Genomic DNA, 20,114 nt, shown 5'->3' with positions numbered 1-20,114 from the left:
CCCACCCTGGTCGACCTCGAGGGGGATGACCAGAGCTACCGGACGGGTTATATTGTGACCATTAACTCTCAGCTCACAGGATCTTATTTTTCCATCTCGTCCTTCATGCAAGTTCACCACTCTAGCTTTCTTCCACATGTGACGTGGTCGGACATCTTCTTGTAGAAGTACAATATCGCCAATTCGGGTGTTAATGATATTGTCCTGATTACGAACTTGATGAAATGACCGCAATTGAAGCAAATATTCCTTAGACCATTTTTTCCAAAAGCAGTCGATTACGTCCTGCTGCTGCTTGTAGATTTTTCTTAGCTTTGTGTTGTTATTTGGGCTGGATGGAATGGCCGTTAGTTTTCGTCCTGTCAAGAAATGGCTTGGTGTTAAGGCTGTGGAACTGTCATCCTTTCCATCTTCGTATACCAAAGGTCGGCTGTTCAGAGCGGCTTCTATTCCAATGAGGGCCGTGGACAGACCTTCCTCGTCAAGAAGTGCTCGTCCGAGTACCTTTCGTAAACATCGCTTGACAATTCATATTAGGCGTTCCCACCAGCCTCCCCACCAAGCCGCTCGTGGGGCGATAAATTTCCAAGTTATGCCATTTTGGGCATAATATTGCTGAGTTTTAGCTGATGACAGAACTTGCCATAGCAGAATCAAGTCCTTATTTGCTGCATGAAAAGTGGTAGCATTGTCGGTATAGATTGTGTGTGGGAGTCCTCTGCGGCCAACAAAACGTTGTAGTGCCAAAAGAAATTTGTCTGTGGTAAGATCCGACACAAGTTCGATGTGTAATGCACGTGTTGTTGCGCAAGTAAATAGTGTTATGTAGGCTGTGTCTCTTGATTTCAAACATCGAATATTCACGGGTCCAGCAAAATCAATTCCTGTGGTAGTAAATGGAGCAGAAGGTACAATTCTTTCAGGAGGTAAAGGAGCTTCGATTTGTTTTCCGTATTTCGCTTTGGACAGTTTGCAAGGTAGGCATTTGTGAATAAGTTGCTTTATAGCTTGACGTCCTCTTAAAATCCAGAAGGTTGAACGTAACTCGGACAGGATTATATGCACACCTAAATGGTGAAGTCGTATGTGTGTATGCTGGATCAAAAGGTGGACAAAATAGTGTTTACCATCGAGCAATAAAGGGTGTCGAGTATCAGAAGAAATGTTTGAAAATTGCAGCCTTCCCCCAAGGCGCAAATAATTATCTTCGAGAAAGGGATTGAAACAGGAAATTTTGGATTTTTTCGGCAGGGGACGTTTCGCTTTTAAGGCATTTATTTCAGCTGAGAAACATTGATTCTGTACAGTCTGTATCCGATAGTTTTTAGCTTTCTCTATTTCATTACAATTCAGTTCATGAGTTATGCGTTGCTGAGTCTTACAGTTGTATACAAAACGTAGTATCCAGGCAGTGACACGAAGAAGTTTCGTATAAGAACTATAACGAGATATATCTATGATGGGTTTTGTAGTTGCAACGTAGGAGGATTGAAATTTGGTTTTTCGTGATTCAGCTTCAACTAAAGGTTGTGTAAGTGTAGACAAAACTTTGATAGGCCAAGTTTCTGGATCATGTTTTAGCCATTTCGGACCGTGCCACCAAGATTCTAAAATCGATAATTGTGATGGAAAGGTACCACGTGTAAGGTGATCCGCAGGGTTATCTGTACCGGGACAGTGGCGCCATTGTGCTGAAGTAGTGTTTTGAAAAATTTCTGTTGTTCTGTTGCAGACAAATGTTTTCCACTGGTTAGGATTTCCCTTTATCCAACTTAAAGCTACAGTAGAATCGCTCCATAGTATGGCAGTGTGGGAATTCATGTTCGTTTCCCTGCAAAAGTATCGGAGTAGGCGAGCTCCTAGTAGTGCAGCTAACAATTCAAGTCTCGGAAGGGTGACCCTTTTGATTGGGGCTAGTTTATTTCGACTGCAAATGAGATGGATCTCTGTAGAAATATCATCTGCGTGACGAGAGTACAAGCAAGCACCATATGCACGTTCCGAAGCGTCGCAAAACACATGTATGGTAACGTCGGAATTTTCGGAAAAGCCAATCCATCTTGGGATGCATATTTCATTCAGATAGTGTAATTCATTTATCCACTTGTGCCACTGCTGTGCTACAGATGGAGGTAATAGTTCATCCCACTGAATACCACTAAGCCATGTATCTTGAAACAATATCTTTACTACTACTGTAACTGGAGCAAACAAGCCTAGAGGATCGTAAAATTTTGACATCAACTTCAGTAGTAAGAGTTTTGTTACTGGTTCTTTACATGCTTGAACAATTTTTGTCTGCACATCAATTTGAAAAACATCACTGTTAGTATCCCATTTAACACCCAAGACTTGCGTAATATCCTTAAACGAGACGTTTTCTTGTTTCCACATATCTTTCAAAATCTTAGAATTTGTAGTCCATTTGTCTAATGGTAGGCTAATAAGTGATGTAAGTTGCTGCAGTTCTTGGTAAAGAATCAGAGCTTCAGTATCCGTAGACGTTCCGGTTACAAAATCATCCACATAGGTGTTATTCTCAATGTGTCTAGTTGCTGTAGGATATGCTTGTTTGTGTTTTGAAGCCAATTCGCGAAGAGAAGCTGCTAATAAAAATGGACTAGAGACGAGTCCAAATGGAAGACGTGTGAATCGATAGGTTACAATTTTATCTTCAGTGCGGAGTCTCCCATCAGGAGTATATGTAGTATTGTACCAAATAAATCGTGTTGCATCTCTGTCTTCTTCTGCTAGAATCAGCTGCAGAAATGCTTGTCGCCCATCACTAGTGATTGCTATTTTAGAAAGTCTAAATCTCAACAGTGTGGCTAAGATATCGGGAAGAAGATTTGGTCCTACTTCAAGAGCGTCGTTCAAAGCTGGGTGACCTGGAGAATGTGAAGATGCATCAAAAACTATACGCCACTTAGTTTCTCCATTTGTGATTTTCTTTACTGCGTGATGGGGCAAGTAAAATAAACGTTCCTCATTATGTGTTTCTGAAACAACTTCAACGTGTTTTTTATCAATGTAATCTTGCATGTGCTCAATATATTTTTCTTTGAATTCTGAATTTGCATGCATTTTCCTTGTTAAAGATTTAAATCGTTGAATTGCGACTTCATAATTGTTCGACGAAAGTTGAACTTCTGGTTTCCAAGGCAATTTTACAACTCTTCTACCATCGATGATTTCAAAAGATTGATGAAAGTTCGTTAAGAGTTCAGAGTTGTGAGGACTTATTTTTTCTTGTGTTGGTTGTATGCCAATGCTCTCTAAGTTCCAGAAATTTCGTACCACATTATCTAATTCCTGAGTTGAAGTATCCACATCAACATTATGAACCGTTGAAATGAAGGAAACTGTTGCGTGTGATCGAGTTCCACTAAGTACCCAACCAAAACTTGATGGTACCAAGGCCAGAGAATCCGACAACCTGACTGGAGCTTCAGAATTCATAACAATCCAGTAGTAATCTGCACCGATTAAAATCTCAATTGGTAAGTTCGACAATGAATCATCTGGATCAGCAAGTTTCATTCGCCTGTTTTTAGCAAAGAGTGAAACATCCGTTGATGAAGGTAGGTGTGATGCATATTTGTTGGAGCTTTCAAATGCAGTAACATTAACTTTAGATTTGTCCCAGATACTTGATAACTGAAATTTGACTTGTCTTCGCATGTAGCCAACATTAGCTGGGGATTCAAAGGCTTGAATTTCCAAATGTCTGGTTGAAATGACTGGGAGTTTTAAAGTATCCACAAGATTAGAAGAAACGAAACTAGATTGACTTCCACCATCCAATAGACAACGTGTCAGTTTTGTAATGCCAGTGGGCCCAGTTTGCAAATGAACGAAACTGGAAGGCGATACATCAATTTTGTTTGTAGATGTAGCCACAGGCTGCTCATTGGTTAGAGGTTTGCATATTGATGTATGGTGTTTTCTCTTGCATTTGGCACAGCGAAATTTTTCTCTTCGGGGGCAATTTTTTTTAGTATGTCCTCGGTTAGTGCACAAAAAACATCTATTACCAGTCTTCAATTTCTGTATGCGCATGTCTATGTCCGTTACAACATTGCACTGCTGAGGCCAATGTCCGACAGTTTCACAGAAAGGACAAAATGGTGACATTATTTTACTTTTGGTAACTGATTTAGAATTCACGTTAAAATTTTCTAAAGAGGATTTAATAGGATAGTCTGGAGCAAGTGAACTTTTAATATTACTTGCAGTAATTGATCCCTCGACCTCTTCTGATAAAAATTTAATTAATTTTGAAATATCGCTTTCACCAAAATTTTCACGTTTGGCATGTACAATCCAGTTACGACAGATTTCATGAGGAAAAGCACGAAGTATTTTAGGAGCCAAAATTCTTCCGTATGATTGAGTTTTTTCTCCTAAAGCATCTAAAGCCTGTATTCTTCGATTACAATCAATATATAACTCATTTATTGCTGCTGGAGAGTGATTTTTGACAGGTTTTAAGTTTTCTAAATAATCGAGATGAGCCTGTATTATTTTATCTTTATCGCCATATTTCGATTTCAAAATATTCTTTGTTGTTGCATATGTTTCTGCAGTTATATTAATTCCATCAACTATTCGTTTTGCTTCTCCATCTAAATATCCCCGCAAAAAAACATGCTTGTCAATCAGCGATAAACTTTCGTTTTTGTCGATACAGTTTTCAAAACGCTCCCAAAAACTATGGAATTCTTCAATTTCGCCGTAAAACATATTTATTTTTATTGTAGGCAACTTTACTGTAACATTTGAAGGCGAAGCTGAAAAATTATTTATATTGGCAGCTGTTGGCGATGTTTCAGAAATTGAATTCGTGTTCCGATTCGCTGTTCTTTTGAAATTAAATAACGCCAAATGAGCATTTTCTGTGTATCTTTCGCATTCTATTATGTCTTCCTGATATTCTTCATCATTTAAAAAATTATGTATTTCATCGTCTGCCAAGGTTAATTCTTTAATTTTATCTTGTAAACGTTCAATGTTGTATTCTTTTTCAGTTTGTGTACTAGCAGCATCGTTCAATTTCGTCGTTAGTTTCGTAATGGCGGTACGTAGCGTTGTTCGTTTGCGTTTAAATATTACAAGTTTTTCACTACCGGTAGCCATTCCAATTCAGATTTTTGACGAAAGTAATTATGTATAACAAGTTCAGTATGACTTACCGAGTTATTTCGGCACCAAATGTTGGATTTTGTTGAGAGCAAATCAGACTGAAAGTCACGTAGAACAAACTGAAAACTTAACCTTTATTTACATCCAAAAAGAATATAAAAACAATAAGATGTTGCCAGCACAGGAAACTCAAAACTATAACTAATCTCAAACTCAAACCTCAACATATATATATATATATATATATATATATATATATATATATATATATATATATATATATATATATATATATATATATATATATATATATATATATATATATATATATATATTTACAACAGCATTCTGATCATACATTAAGATTTTATTAAAGTAAATTTACTTAAACTTATAATTTAATTGTTAATTAAAGGTCTTAATGAAAGTTAGTGTTCTTATCTAAATTTCAATGTAATTCTAGTAATGTTAGAGATATACGAATTCAAATAAATTCCCTTCATTATGTCCTAAATGTTAGAAAAAGTGAAACAGTGATTATAGAAACCGGTGGGCACTGTATATACATTTATTAAAACTAGAACTATAATAGTAAGAGAATTATTAATAAATTTTTTTAATCTAATGACTATTTTAGGTCGCAAGTTTTAATTTGAATGATATTTACCGATAACATCAGTGCATCTGTTTACCAGAAACTTTAACGACATCATGTTACTGGATTAGCCGACGAATGTCTATTTACCCGTTTGTATAAGAATTAGCTGTGTCTCTGTAGTCGTAAGTTTTAAGAGAACTCAACCAGATGCATTAAAAGGTTTACGTTCTAAGATAAAACTTTAGCTCAAATCTAGTGTATGATACAATACTTTTGAGCATGCACCAAATGAGCTATTAATCACTGATATCATCATGCAGACACATTGTGCTTATGAATATCCCACAACGATTTCTTTTTCCATTGTTATGTGAAACGAAAATTGAATTGTTGTGGATAAAAGAATGGGATAATTGTTTAATTTCAACAATGGTTATTTTAATGACATTTTGATACTTAACAAAATTCTAAAGATGCCATATAATGTGTTACAATAACCAACAAAAACCGCAAATCATAGTAGTTTTGATTGCAATATTATTTTACTTACATCCGGCATATCCAAGTATTTATCAGCATTCCAGATCAGAAGTCAAAAGTATAAATTATAATGATTTGAAACCAAAAGCTTACATTCGATTTCAGAAACTATCAGGAAATATTGATGAAACGGATGATTCACAACACCATATAAGCCATTCACCATTAAGATTCCAAGAAAGGGATATAAATGTACCTTTATTCTATCAAAGAAAGCTGAACCAAAAGTTCCCCTCGAAAGATAGCTCTAGAAGGGCTGTTGGTGAAAAATATTACAATCTGGGTGAATTTAAAGAACATCCCCAAGTTCGTTATAGATATGAAAGCTTACGCAGACATGGTAAAAGAAGACATGACAAAGACATATATCACTCTGGACGGGATGATCTTGTTGAGTTGAAGAACAGGAAAAAATTTGATTTGGATTCAAAAGTATCCCTTCCTAACTCAACTTCAGAAATGAAATTAAGCAAAAAAGAGTCATCGCGAAAAGGCAATAGCAATTTATTGATATTTAAAACGATTTTAATAACTTTTCCATTTGCAAGCTTATTGTTAGTGCTAATAATAATTATAAGCGGCTGTTGGTACTCATCAAGACGTCAGAAGTCACGTGATCACCCAAACACAAGCACAACAGAGTTTCAAGCTTGTTCAGCTACTGCAAGTCGGTGTGTTGAAGACAACCAAATGGTCAGGAATAATAAATCCTCCGTAGATATCTGGAACAATTTTGTCAGCAATGACATAGGGGAGGGAGATGCAGTAGGTAAGAGGATGAAGTTAGAACGCTGGATGTACCGGGAATGCACTTGCTGTTCTCATGGAGCAAATGGCATTGATGTCTATAAACATTTTGTAAACATAATAATTGGTGATGGAGATTCAATAAGTAAGAATATAAAACCAGAACAATGGTTGCACCATGACAGCACTAGCCGTACTTACAGGAAGAAAACGAGAAAATCTCAAACCAAAAAGTTGAAGAATTTTAAGAAACGGAAAAATACTTCTTACAAAGTGGCAGCTACTACTTTTCCTGGATTGAACAATTCTGAGAAAGTTCATACAAAAGAAAATTCCTCAAAACCTAACTGGGGATGTTATAGTGAATGCACGTTTGATTCGCATTATATTTCATAAACAGTCAAAAAACATTGTGAAAGTGCTTCTCTTCAGAAAGATAAGACTAAGCATGTAAACATACCTATATGTAACACACCTTATAGTTTTAATGACCAACTTCTATATGGATATGGAGCTTCTTCAATAGTCTGATCATCGTAAGCATTTTTCAATCATCAATGAAAAAATAGTCCAATAGTCTCTTTTCATAAAATACCACTAATTAGCATGCTAGCCACTAATAAGCCTACATAAGCTTAAGTAATACCACTAATAAGTACGCCAGTGCATAAAGAATACGATTGTACTTTTTAATAGGCATATTTGTAACTTTTTCATCAGTTTAATTGTGAATACTATAACACTACTAGTGATAGTTCTAAATAAAGCATAAGAATAAAGCTCATTTCCCATTTTTCTTTTATATTGTCAGATTATTACATTGATAAGTCTATTTAGATTATTACACTTATTAGTCACGGGGAATATACGTATAAAAATATCTCTCTTTTTAAAAACCCATGGGGACACGAAGCGTCTGCGGCACACTGTAAGAAACGGATTATCAAATTTCACGAAACTTTCTTCGGTTTTGATGAAATTATTTCCTGGTATAGGCTCCGAGTGAAAGTGACGAAATAACTATCGTCCCTTTTACGAGGAAATGAATTTCCTCAATGGTAAAGAAATATTTTGTCACTCTATTCCGCCCTCTCCCCCAAAAAACAAACTTGTAGTACTTAAAGTACCTAACTTCTTGGCGTATAAAAACATTGTCAGTTAACAAAAAATGCTTTAAAACACTTATGCAATAAAATCTGCTATCAGAAATATTGTCAAGAGATACACAATCAAGAATAATCGAACATTTTATAAATGTGGAATAAAGTAAGCAAAGTTCTCTATAAAAAAGTTCTTCCGAAAATGGAAAATTTTAATAGTAATAATAGTTTATAAATAGTTCACTTGGTATTTATTGAAAAAAAAATGTAGTGAAATATAATTAGGAAAATGTGAAGCAAATATATTTCTCTAAAATAAGCAATTGAATAACGTCTTACAAGTTGAATACCCGTTATTCTTATGAGGTGAAAAACCCCAACAAGAATCGATATTAATCAACACTGCGCAATCATGCACAAAATTGAAATGCATTTACAGACAGAAATGAATTAATTAAATAATTCCAATTTCTCTTTACAATCATTTGTACTTCTTCCCCGAAACTATGCGATATTAGATTAAGTAAAACACGTTTTATGAAATTCAACTCGTTAAAACAAAGATTAACTGTAATCAGTGTTATTCGGCACCGACAACGAAGCTATTGATTATTGATAGCGGCCCAACACATGATTTAGAACAATCAAGCTGATTTCCCTGATGAGTTGACTCTAAGTAAGTAGCTTGTTACTTATCATTTCAAATCCAGTGATTTTTTATTATTTAGGTTTGTAGTAATGCGTTCCAAAACGTAGCTATTGAGAAAATAATTTTTTAGTTTCAGGTAGTTTTTGAAATATAAATTCGGTGCCCTCATCAACTTTTATCTTTCTTGAGTTTACCTGATATAAAAGAATTCCTGCAACAGCCTTCCGTAGGCTAGAGAGACATGAAGGTAAGAGAGCCACAATTTCGTGACACACGACATGATTGTGGTAAAGTGGTCAGCATTACGCTCAATCGCCGACCGGCCTGTGTAGGGGACAGGGAACTGTCCTTGCATCAGAAAGGTCCTGGGTTCGAATCCCGGGCAAGGCATGGATGTTTCTTTCTCTCTCTCTGTGTGTGTTCTATGTCCTTTCTTCTTAGTGTGTGAATGTGACCCGCCCTATAAACGGGTTGTGGTTGTGTGAATGTCGTGGCAGAAGTCGAATTCCTGGCCATAGATGGCGCCACTGAAAAACAGGAACAATCGCACCCCCACTGCCTAAACAGGCATACGACAAAAAAATATTGCGCTCAGGCCATCAGATAAACTGGTGCTCATCGATCTGAAGCTTCAAGCCCCCTATAGGGATCGAATATCATTTCTTCACAAAGACAGTTTAGTGCTGTTACCACTGCGCTGTCGCGGATGACGTAACGAATAAAAAATAAGCAATTACGGAAGAACGAGCAATGAACTCCGTATTTGAAGTAGACATGTCTAATATTATTGCTCTATATTAATAAATAGTTAAGGGCAGAGCTGTTTTGTGTGTTCAATTTAACGCTACATTTTGATTTGCTATGCAAAAATTATTACAACTTAAGAAATTGAAATTGCTAAGATGTGTAAAAGTGTACAGGAATCGCGATTGAATAAATAATAAAATTTTATAAATATTTCAAAAATATTAATCGTTAAACTTGTTTGAAAAAGTACCATATGAGTCTACAGACTGCAAAAATGCAACTACAGAGTTGAAATTGGGTTCTTCGTGTATACATAAATTATCTAGATATATAATTTATGGTAATTTCATGGTTTAAAATTGAATCACTTTCCTTTACAATTGCACTAGTTTAAATACACCAGATTGATTTTGTCTTTTCAGAGGGCCTCAATTTTTAGTATTCATTTATTTAATTTGAAATTGCGAAAAATGTACAGATTTAATTAAATTATGCAAGATTATTGTTAAAATCTTTATACTTGTATTAAATATGCCGGGAGTATAAGTTTCCAAGTCAAAATTTCAATGAAGGCTTTTAGTTACCTTTAAAAAAATATGTCTTATTTGTATTAATTTGTTTAGAAATTATTTAGAGTCTACTAAAATTTTGTAGATTTGGATATAAAAAAAATGCACATCTATTAATCATTTAATATATTACAAAATTTTTTTTGATTAAAATCCTAAAAAAATCTGTGTTAGGAAAAAAATTTATTTTTTTTAGCTTAAAGTTATACTTTAATCTGTTTCTGTTTATAAAATACCATAATTATGTTCCAAATAAAAATATTTATCACAAAAATAATTATCATTTTTAAAAAACCAAATATTTCTTTAAATTTTATTTTAATTAGTAATTAGATCTTTAAAATAAAAAGTAAGACAAGCAATTGTAAGTGGATTAATTGATAAATATTTATCATTATATCTAAGTTATGTAGTAAAAATATCCATTGTTTCTCGCCAATAAAATATTTTATTGTATATCTAAAACAATCTTAAATCTAAAAATTCTAAGAAATTGACTCACAAGATCCGGGAGATTTATTCTTGGAATTCCAAAATATTCTAGAGCTAAACGTCTCGGTACTAAAGTATTTAAAGAAGACGACTCACATAGTTCTAGTTTTTCCCGAGTTAGGTCAGCAATTTTAAAGATGCGGCTCAAGAAAAGTAGGCCGATTATTTTCTTAATTACAATATTTATGGTAAATTTTTCGGCTGCTTCTTCAGGTAAGTATTTTATGCTTTTTAAACTGTGCGTCCGTAAAAATAAATGTGAGTTACTGGTGGTAAGTGACTAGTCTGCTGAAACTGTGCGATTTTAGTTGATAGCGCTGAAATAATTCATTCGGTCATTTCTATTGTTTCATTTGCGGATTATAAATTGTCATTCTATTGTCTCATTTCCTTCACACGTCACGTTAAATTTTTTTTAAATAGTTTATTTAATTATTTTGATTACTATCTATAAATTTTTCATTAATGTTGTATATATGTCATGTGTCGCAATGATGATGATTATATGCATGAATATATGCACATATCTGAGCATACTATTTAATATATTTTTTATTATTTCGTTCCTATAAACAATTTTGCAGTAAAGTTAAGAAATAGCATAAAAAGGTACTATTTTAATATTGGTTTTACTTCATTTTTTTTTATTTTAAGAAATTGATTAAGTTGAATTAGGAAAACAAATAAAACACCAGTAGTTTATGGAATTAGTTTTTATTAATTAGATAAATATTTAAGAATACTTCGGTGTTTGTCATAAAAATCAGCAAGCTTTTCAAAGAAATTTAAAAAAAAACCTTATTGGGGCTTACAGTGAGCAAAATGAAAAGCGGACCACCCTTTACAACTTCTGATCTAATGATCGGATCATGACGTTCTAGGACTTAATCTTAATGGTTCGAAGGGGTGACCCCAAATATGCTAATTAATTAGTGCAAACGATTTTTTAAGTTATAAAAACAGACATAAAAACATCCTTTCTCTGACTAAACATTCCTTTCTTTCGATGGATTCAGATTTCTGACCCCCAAAATATCGGGGTAGCCGCAATCGGAGAAAAATGGTCCCAATAGTTTGGTCAGGAGAGCGGTCCAAAGCTTGGACCCTTAATGTTAATTTTATTTTTCACATATATCGCTATGTTTCGAGAAATTTTTAAGCGAATTAAAGTTTTGATTGCATACAATTATAAAATTTGTACATCCGGAGATAATTTCACGCAAAATATAACTTGTTGCTCAATTAGTTTATCTAGAAGTACCATCTATCTTGAGAGAGAAATGCAAGACTTTTTGGATCAAGCAGCTCTGTGGTGCTGTCATATATGTATATGCGAATAAGAGTTTTGTGTTTCAACAGTCCTGAGTCATCTGTTGAGGAGAGTTGAACACTGGAAACTCCTCATGTGTTGAAGAAATGGAGGAAATATTACCATGTTAGTGCTGAAATTTGAATCCAGGTTCAGTACATCATGAGATTGTCAGATTAGCCTTCGTAACAAAAGTATGTACCAAGCTGTATGGAACTAGGGGACTTTATAAGGTGTTCCCCACACATTTATTACTATTCGATTATTAGGCACAAATTAATGGAAAAAATATTAATTTGTAATTCTTATCTCATGGCTTAGTTTAAAGCTTTCGAAGAACGTGTGCTCGATTTTCATTGGCTGAGTACCTAATTGACGAGGATAAAGTTCTGGCTATTTAACCGTATTTGGTAAAAACGGCCAATAAACTATTTTCCTCACATTTAACAGTTTTAATATCATATTTTTCTGGTTATTTGACTGTTTTGATTAAATATGACGAAATAATAATTAAATAAATTGTAATATAACCACTTTTTTTTTGAGAAATTTCAAACAGTGTAGCACAATACACAGAAGCAATTTAATGCCTGCTGGAAACCTGCTCACCATAAAAAGTGCTATCATGTACGAAATGTGGCTTTTAATTATATTACCTCAAGTTCTTTAAGCATTTATTTGAATTTCATTAGATTTGAATAAGGAAAGAATCTTTGGAATCACTGAAAATTTATTCCCATATGTTGGAATTTACTGAATATTTTATTTCGTGAAAATTCAGATTCAGAAAATTTACTCAGTTTAACTTTCTTAATTTGTATTCCGGAATATCCCATGTAATTATTAGTGAACTACTTGATCGAAACAATTGTTTTTTCATATCCTTATTTAAAATGCGTAAAATATCCTTCAAATTTAAAATTAACTTTAAATTTGTTAAAAATCAAAGTATTGTAGTTTATTTAACACCATTTTTAAACAGCATGCAGCATCTGGTTAGGTGTTAATGCATGGAATAGAAATTTCTCACTGCAATAGATTTGGTCCTTTGGTTACCAATCATTTTCCCAAATAAATTTTGATTACTTATTGTTTACAAAATTGTGTTTTGCGAACACTCATAAACGATAAATTTATTTTAGAATAAGAAAACTGTTGAATTATATTTTAAGAACAAAACTTTACTTTAAATTTGTTAAAAATCAAAGTATTGAAGTTTATTTAACACCATTTATAAGCAAACATGCAATATCTGGTTGATGCACGGAATAGAAATTTCTCGCTGCAACAAATTTGCCTTCTTTGGTAACCAATGATTTTCCCAAATAAATTTTGATTACTTATTGTTTACAAAATTGTGTTTTGCTAAAACTCATAAACGATAAATTTATTTTAGAATAATAAAACTGTTAAATTATATTTTAAGAACAAAAAATGTTTGATAGTTTAAGCAATTATTTCTCTGCAATCTCATTCCTTATTATTTCGTCACAAAATTCTTGGAAGTGCTAGAAGAAATGGTTATAATTTTGCTGTTCAGTTATTTTTTTGAAAGATTTTGTTTTTAAAATTTGTGGAGTAAAGATATTGATAAATTAATTCTATGTAAATATATTTTATTCAAAGAATAGCAAAGAGTATTAAAGTTACGAAAAAAAGAAACATAAATTGAAATTTTTTTTTTTTATCAGTACGTAAGAAAAGAAGAAAAAACGTTACCCTTTTTTCTTTATAATATTATAATGTAATTTTAAATTAGACTGGAACATAAAAAATATTTGAATAATTAAATCTTTAAGAAAGAAGACAGAAGATGGAAGTTTCTTTTTTTTAATCATATTTTTCACCGTGAATGCTGACAGATAGAGTTTTATAGTGAAAAGAAACTCTTTTTCTTTAGGTATTACTTAATTATCTGTGTCTTTAGCTTTTTTCCCCACTTTTCCTTTTAAAATATCAACAAAAAAATTATTTTTCCAAAAGGGAAAGGAAATACATATTAATAAAAATCTACAGGTTGAAAGAATTTTAATAATAATTAGGAATACACGTGCATAAATCGTACATAAATTTTTGCTATTTAAGATATTAAAGAATAATATTTTAAAACAAAATCAAATAGATAAACATTTTAAAACAAAACTGAAAAAAATAGAATATTTTTGAAATTTAGAAATAAGTGATATTATTAGTTACTTAAAAAAAAAGAAAAATTCATTATAAATAATGATTTTGCTTTATAAGATGCTATTCCTTATCTGCCCGAAAATAAGTTTGAGATATTTTATCAGTATTCACATGAATAAAACAAGATTCCAGGGCATCGAGATAAGCTGATGTGAAAGGGTGGAAATAATTTTGAGATTGGAGAATTGAATTTATGCCCAAGATTCTAACAATGTGCAGCAATTGATGATTTCTCTAATTCTTGATAATGGACGTATCGTACCCCTGAAGTCTAAATTTTAAAGCGCTTCTAAATTGCTCGATGTGGGTAAGGTTGTGCTGCAAGGAATGTGGGAAATATCACAGTGATTATCAAAACTAATATGATCTCAAAGAGTTACATTAAGAAATTATAGAAAATTTAATAGTTTATTTTGTAATTACCAATAAAATATGCTAGTTTAATGGAATTATATATGCACTAAAATATAAAATCCAAAAAAAGTGGTTTTAATTTTTTTCTCATTCATATTTAAAAATTTATTAATAATTTATTTTGTAAATAAGAGAAATTTCGACAGATAACTATTTGTCTTGGTTCTTAATAACTGCAAATGAGTGCTAATTTGAAAAATTAGTGTTTAACCTTTAACGCAGAAAAAGATACAGGTGATTCCTGCAGTATTTCCTAACCATAAATTATTAAAATGTTAAATTTAATATTTTTCACTTATTTTCACCTAAAATAATAGAAACTAATGAAAAAAGTATGAAAAATATGTTTAATAAAAATTTGGCTTGAAAGGGTTAATCAGTCTGAAGTAGACTGGATTTTTTACACAAGAATATTCTAAGATAGAAAAGATTTACGGGCTAAGGATCATCATGATTGCAGTTTGAAATTATTTTTACTGTTAATGAAACTTTTTTTTATGTTTTTGTTAACGTTTTTATAAGCGTTGTGCAGAGCCAAAAAATATTCTATAAGAAAGCAATATTTACTTTCATGAATCATATCTGCGATTTCAAAAATTAATAATATTTTCACATAAAGCAAAAACTGTCATTACTAAAAGACTTTATTGCTTTAAAAATATATGCAATAAAACAATTATTGTTCATTTTCGAAATCAAGATCTAGTATTTCAGGACGATTCTACTTCAAGAAGATAGGCTAAAATACTGGATTTTTGAAATCAGGAAATCGCGAAAGTGTGGTTTATTGCAAAGTAAACAATCCATCGCCTTTCCTTTCCTCTCACCCCTTTTTTGAAGAAATGGAAGCAAACCTGATGCATATGAAATGCGATTCCCAGATATAATTTTATACAATATCTTTCATAAAGAGAACTCACATAAAAAATTTCTAAATTAGAGATTTCTAAATTTTGCCTGTCCCGCATTGCCCTGATAGCAAGAGACAGTTCCAGTGACAGTTCCAGTGACAGAGACAGTTCACTGAAGTCAAGCATCACTGGCAGTGGTCAATGAGCAGGTTCGTGACCACTTTGATTAACATGCGAAGGAGTTGAGGGTGGACGGTTTCAGTTCCCGTTAAATTATTCAACCGTAAAGTGCGTGACTTCACCTGCTGGCTACCAAAGCGGGGGAGTTTTCCCTTCTACAGAGGATCAAAATTGGGATGGTATGTCTTCGGATCATCCTTTGGGATATTATCCAGACAGTCGCCAATAATCTATTGTGCAACTCCAGTACGACGCAAATAAACTATTACTACTATTACTCATAAAAAAGTAATTGAAAAGAAGCCTTTGAAATAAAATTATATGCTTTCAACTAAATTATTAAAGCGTTACAAGTTTAATGATTTTAAATTGCTGAGCTGTGGTTGCTTTTTTTTTTTAAAAGTCTAATATAAAGTAAACACCTTTGGGATACAAAGATAAACAGTTTTGGTTAGTCTCAACGATAATTAAGAATTTAAACTGTTTTCGATTATTGCTTCTGCCTCAGGAATTGTGAAAACAGTTTTTTTTATTCAGAACGCAAACTTTTAAAATTGAATTACGATGTTTATCAAAGTTTATTTAGTTAAGGAGATAGAATTTCTCGAAGCACACTTATGATAGAATAATAAAGTATTTTCTGATGTATTATTAAATTATATGTAATTTAAAAATAAACACTGAACTTGTTTTGAAGCTAAGTGCTTTGAAAGAACATTGTACTTTTATAGAACACTCACTCATTTCTTAAAAATTTGAAAGCTACAACTCTTATTTCATAATTTTAAAATTATTTAGCTTAAAATTTGAAAATGATACTTACATCACATATTGCAAATTATTAATTTTGTATTATCGTTGCCAAAATGCTAATTTTTTAAATTATTTGTTTATATCTAAGCTTCGAAATATTTTTAGAAACAGTTTGGCCTTTGAATTATTATTTCATTTTTCTCTCTTTAAAAAATGAATATATTACTTTATATCTAAACTATACCTCAAGTTTAGCATTGGAGGTAAAATCTTTCTTTGAAATAAACATTTGATAAACTGACATTTTGAAAATGTTTCTTTATCAATTGCTTAGAAAAACATATTTATTTAGGATGCAAAATGCAAAATGGCGTGGAAAAAATTTATAACCTACTTTATCATTTATTACCTGTAGGTTATGTTTGTTCTTCAATTCCCTTTTTATGTGCGTTCTTTTCAAAATAGAATTTTTGAATAGAAAATATTTACTAAATATTTACTATACTTAATAAATATTTGCTAAATACGGCAAAAAACTTTTTAGAAAAATACAAACCCTTTTTATAAAAGTTTTCGTATAAAAATAATGAAAATAATCATAATTAATTTTTTTTGGTGAACTATAATTTAATCACAAAACAAGGCAGATGTAGTTAAGTTTGTTTTTATCGAAACAGACAATTTTTTTTAAAAAAAAGTCTTAATTTAAAACTTAACTTAATTTTTTTTAAAAATTCAAAATGATGAGTAATGAAAATTAGAAACCAAGCAATAACTGCAGCGGTGAATGAGTGGGTGTGTGACTAATTTGATCAGCCTGCGAAAGGACCAAGGGTGAGCGATATTGCCTCTCGTTAAACTGTTCTACAGTAAAGTACACGCATAGATTGCCAGATTACTAAAGCGAGAGGTGAATTTCCAATCCAGCAGCGTTTAGCGACCTGCTCTAATGTTTGATCTTTTCTTAAATAATAATATAAAAAAAATAAATAAATAAAAAATAAAAATAAAAACAAAAATTCTTGCTTTTTTTTGTTCAGGTAACATATTTTAAAAGAAATAAAATCTTGCATTATAATTACGACCAACTACAACCAAGAGAAAAATCTCCAAAAAAGAGAAAAATCTCCAAGACGTTAAAGACAGCTGGCTTGTAAATTAGCAGGTGAGAGAGCTATCCCTTCCGCAGAGAATCAAAATTGTGATGGCATGTCTTCGGATCATTCTCAAGGATGTTTCCCAGACCGTCGCCAATAGTCCATTATGCAGCTTTAGAGCGACGTAAGTACTATTACATTTTTAGTGATACTATAATGTATATAAGCCTAAATTTGTTGTAGTTCATTTGCGTCGCACTAGATCTTCACAATGGGCTTTTGGCGACGGTCTGGGAAACATCCCCGAGAAGGATCCGAAGACATACCATCACGATTTTGGATCCTCTGCAGATGGGATAGCATCCCAGCTTCGGTAGTCCGACGACCTGCACGTGAAGTCGAGAACTTTACGGCATAACAGTTTAAGGAGGACAATACCGCACACCCTCGGTCCCTGCGTAGACTCATCCAAGTGGTCAACCACCCGCACACTGACCGCAGACAGTGATGCTTGACTTCAGTGATCTGCTGGGAACCGTGTCTTAACGATCAGTTCCCTGAGGGACTACGCCTAAATTTGATTGCTAGAAGAACTATCGACGTTCATATGATAGAATAAATGGTAGAAAAAATATAATCGAAAATTTAAAAAAATATTTTTTAGCAATTTTATTTTTAAATGCTTAGTATTTTTGAGTAAAAAATATATTTTATATAAAGAAAACCGTAAAACTTGAAACATTTTGAATATAAATTATATTTATACCTATAGTTTCAAATTCTTAACATTAGAGTTCAATAACTTTTTAAAGTTCTTTAGAATATTTTAACAGTTAATTTAAAAGTCAAAAGCTGTCAAGCTTGCAAAGTTAACTTAGAAAGGTATTATTTCTGGTTGATCTTCATACTGAAAGACGTATTAATATTTATGTGATGCAAATTTACACAGTCTAAATATATTTGCATGAAAAAGCTAACTCAATATGTTTCTTGAAACTTTATAAACTAAAAGTTTAGATCAAAATAAAATGATGAAAATAATATTATATAACAGCATGAGTAAAATAAGGCGAATTAGAGCTAAATAAAAAATAGAATGCTTAACCTAAGAGAAATGCTTGTCTGATTTTGATGATTCTACGTAGGATAAGAGCTTCACTGAAGTAAAATAAAACAACTGATGATTAAGAAGCCTCATAGAAGTTTATGAGATCCCGGTATTTATTATTTGTCTTCGTCATTTTTCTAAAAGTTCGCATTAAAGTTTCCTGAAAAAGAAGTTTTGCTATCATTTTCTAATCCCTAGAAAAACATTAATAGCTAATGTTTCATGTCTTTCAGACATTTTTGTATTCATTCGATTAATGTAGTTTCCTAAGTCTTTTATATGTTTTTATTTATTCTCTTCATTTATATAATGTTTTTTTCTTAAAAAATAACTATAGCATATTTTAAAAAAGTAAATAAAAACCCGATTAACTTAATAGAATTTTTTGCTTAAGATTTATCAAACAGTAATGCAGAATTCAAATGGATTATGAGGCAGTTTAAGTGAATAGTAAATATCGATTTTCTGCTGATGAATTTTAAGCATTTTTGTGTAAAAAATGCTTTTAAGTTCCCCATGTATTCCTCAGGTTGAAACTTGTTTTTTCTCTCCTTTTTTTAATAATTTTCAGGGTGCTTCGCAGTTTACGTCCTTAATACATATTTCTAAAATACTCGTAAAGTGTGAAGTAAGAGTTGCATTCATAATAAGAGTTAAAATATAATGTGAGGCCGGAAACTAAATTTTATCTATTATTTTTAATGAGTGTTGAGCAGCCGATCCAATTGGAGTTTTCGACCATCAATGTTCAACTCCGTAGTCTTGTAATGTTGAGCCCAACCCAGAAGAGAAGGGAACTCCTGGATCAAACATTGGGCTAAACTAACTTTCTTGAAGGAGTTTTTGATGAAACTAATCGACCTTTGCGTTACATGGTGGGAAAAAACACGAAAACCATTCACGGTTTGAACAATAGCAAAGGATTTCTTACTCATGTTCAGTTTGACGATATTTTACGTCATGTCTAATCACTAGCAAAGAAAATGGAACGAAACATTAGAGCCAGTTTGATTGCGCAATGAAACGTGATGGAGTTTCCAATAATAGTCTTCCAGCTCCTTTCTGGTCTCCCCCACAATCATACAGGTTTTGTTTTGTTTTACCAAGTCAACCCCAGAAGTGATATCGCTATTGTTTCATTTTCGTCAGATTTTTATGTTCGCAAAAAATTAATATTACAATAAAAATATTAAAATTAATCTATATTATTAATATCAATTAGAATTTTTAATATTTTAATTTTAAAGTGAAAACTAATATTCAAAAATTTCTACATTTCTTCACATAAAATTACCCACCTTTTATTTATTATGACAATATGATTGTTTGATATTAAGACTGCAATTAAATTACGCTATAAAACGGAAAACACAGTCTTAGTATGTAATAAGATGATTGCCTATTAAGTTGAATATGATGTTTGCTTTGAAACAGGTTCGTTATAATCTATTTATAATTTTGATTTTACAAGAGTCGATAATCGCCACATGCATGTGAATAGCTATATACAATAGTGAAACAATGAATTTTTTTACATTGGCGTTAGGATTTCGGTATAATTTAATGAAATTTTAGTAGTTAGTAATAAAATTCTATGCTATATATTTTTTGTTGTTGAAAAGAAACATTTC

The 20,114-nt window shown here is 32.0% G+C and overlaps 1 protein-coding gene across 1 annotated transcript; it reads right to left on the bottom strand.

The window, feature by feature from the left end:
* Positions 1 to 528: 528 nt before the first annotated feature.
* LOC147810937 (uncharacterized) lies at positions 529 to 5,852 on the bottom strand. Its single transcript, XM_087162161.1, has 3 exons — positions 5,835 to 5,852; positions 3,183 to 3,903; positions 529 to 2,888 (listed from the first exon to the last, which is right to left on the bottom strand). The coding sequence occupies exons 1-3, from the start codon at positions 5,850 to 5,852 to the stop codon at positions 529 to 531; spliced, it is 3,099 nt and encodes a 1,032-aa protein (XP_087018287.1).
* Between the last annotated feature and the right edge of the window lie 14,262 nt (positions 5,853 to 20,114).

The sequence above is a fragment of the Parasteatoda tepidariorum genome, chromosome 4, assembly GCF_982258835.1.
Source record: "Parasteatoda tepidariorum strain Cologne lab strain chromosome 4, Ptep-v5.0, whole genome shotgun sequence".
NCBI classification, from domain to species: Eukaryota; Metazoa; Arthropoda; class Arachnida; order Araneae; family Theridiidae; genus Parasteatoda; species Parasteatoda tepidariorum.
Note: the sequence above shows the minus strand (reverse complement) of the source record. Positions and strands in the feature narration are given on the sequence as shown.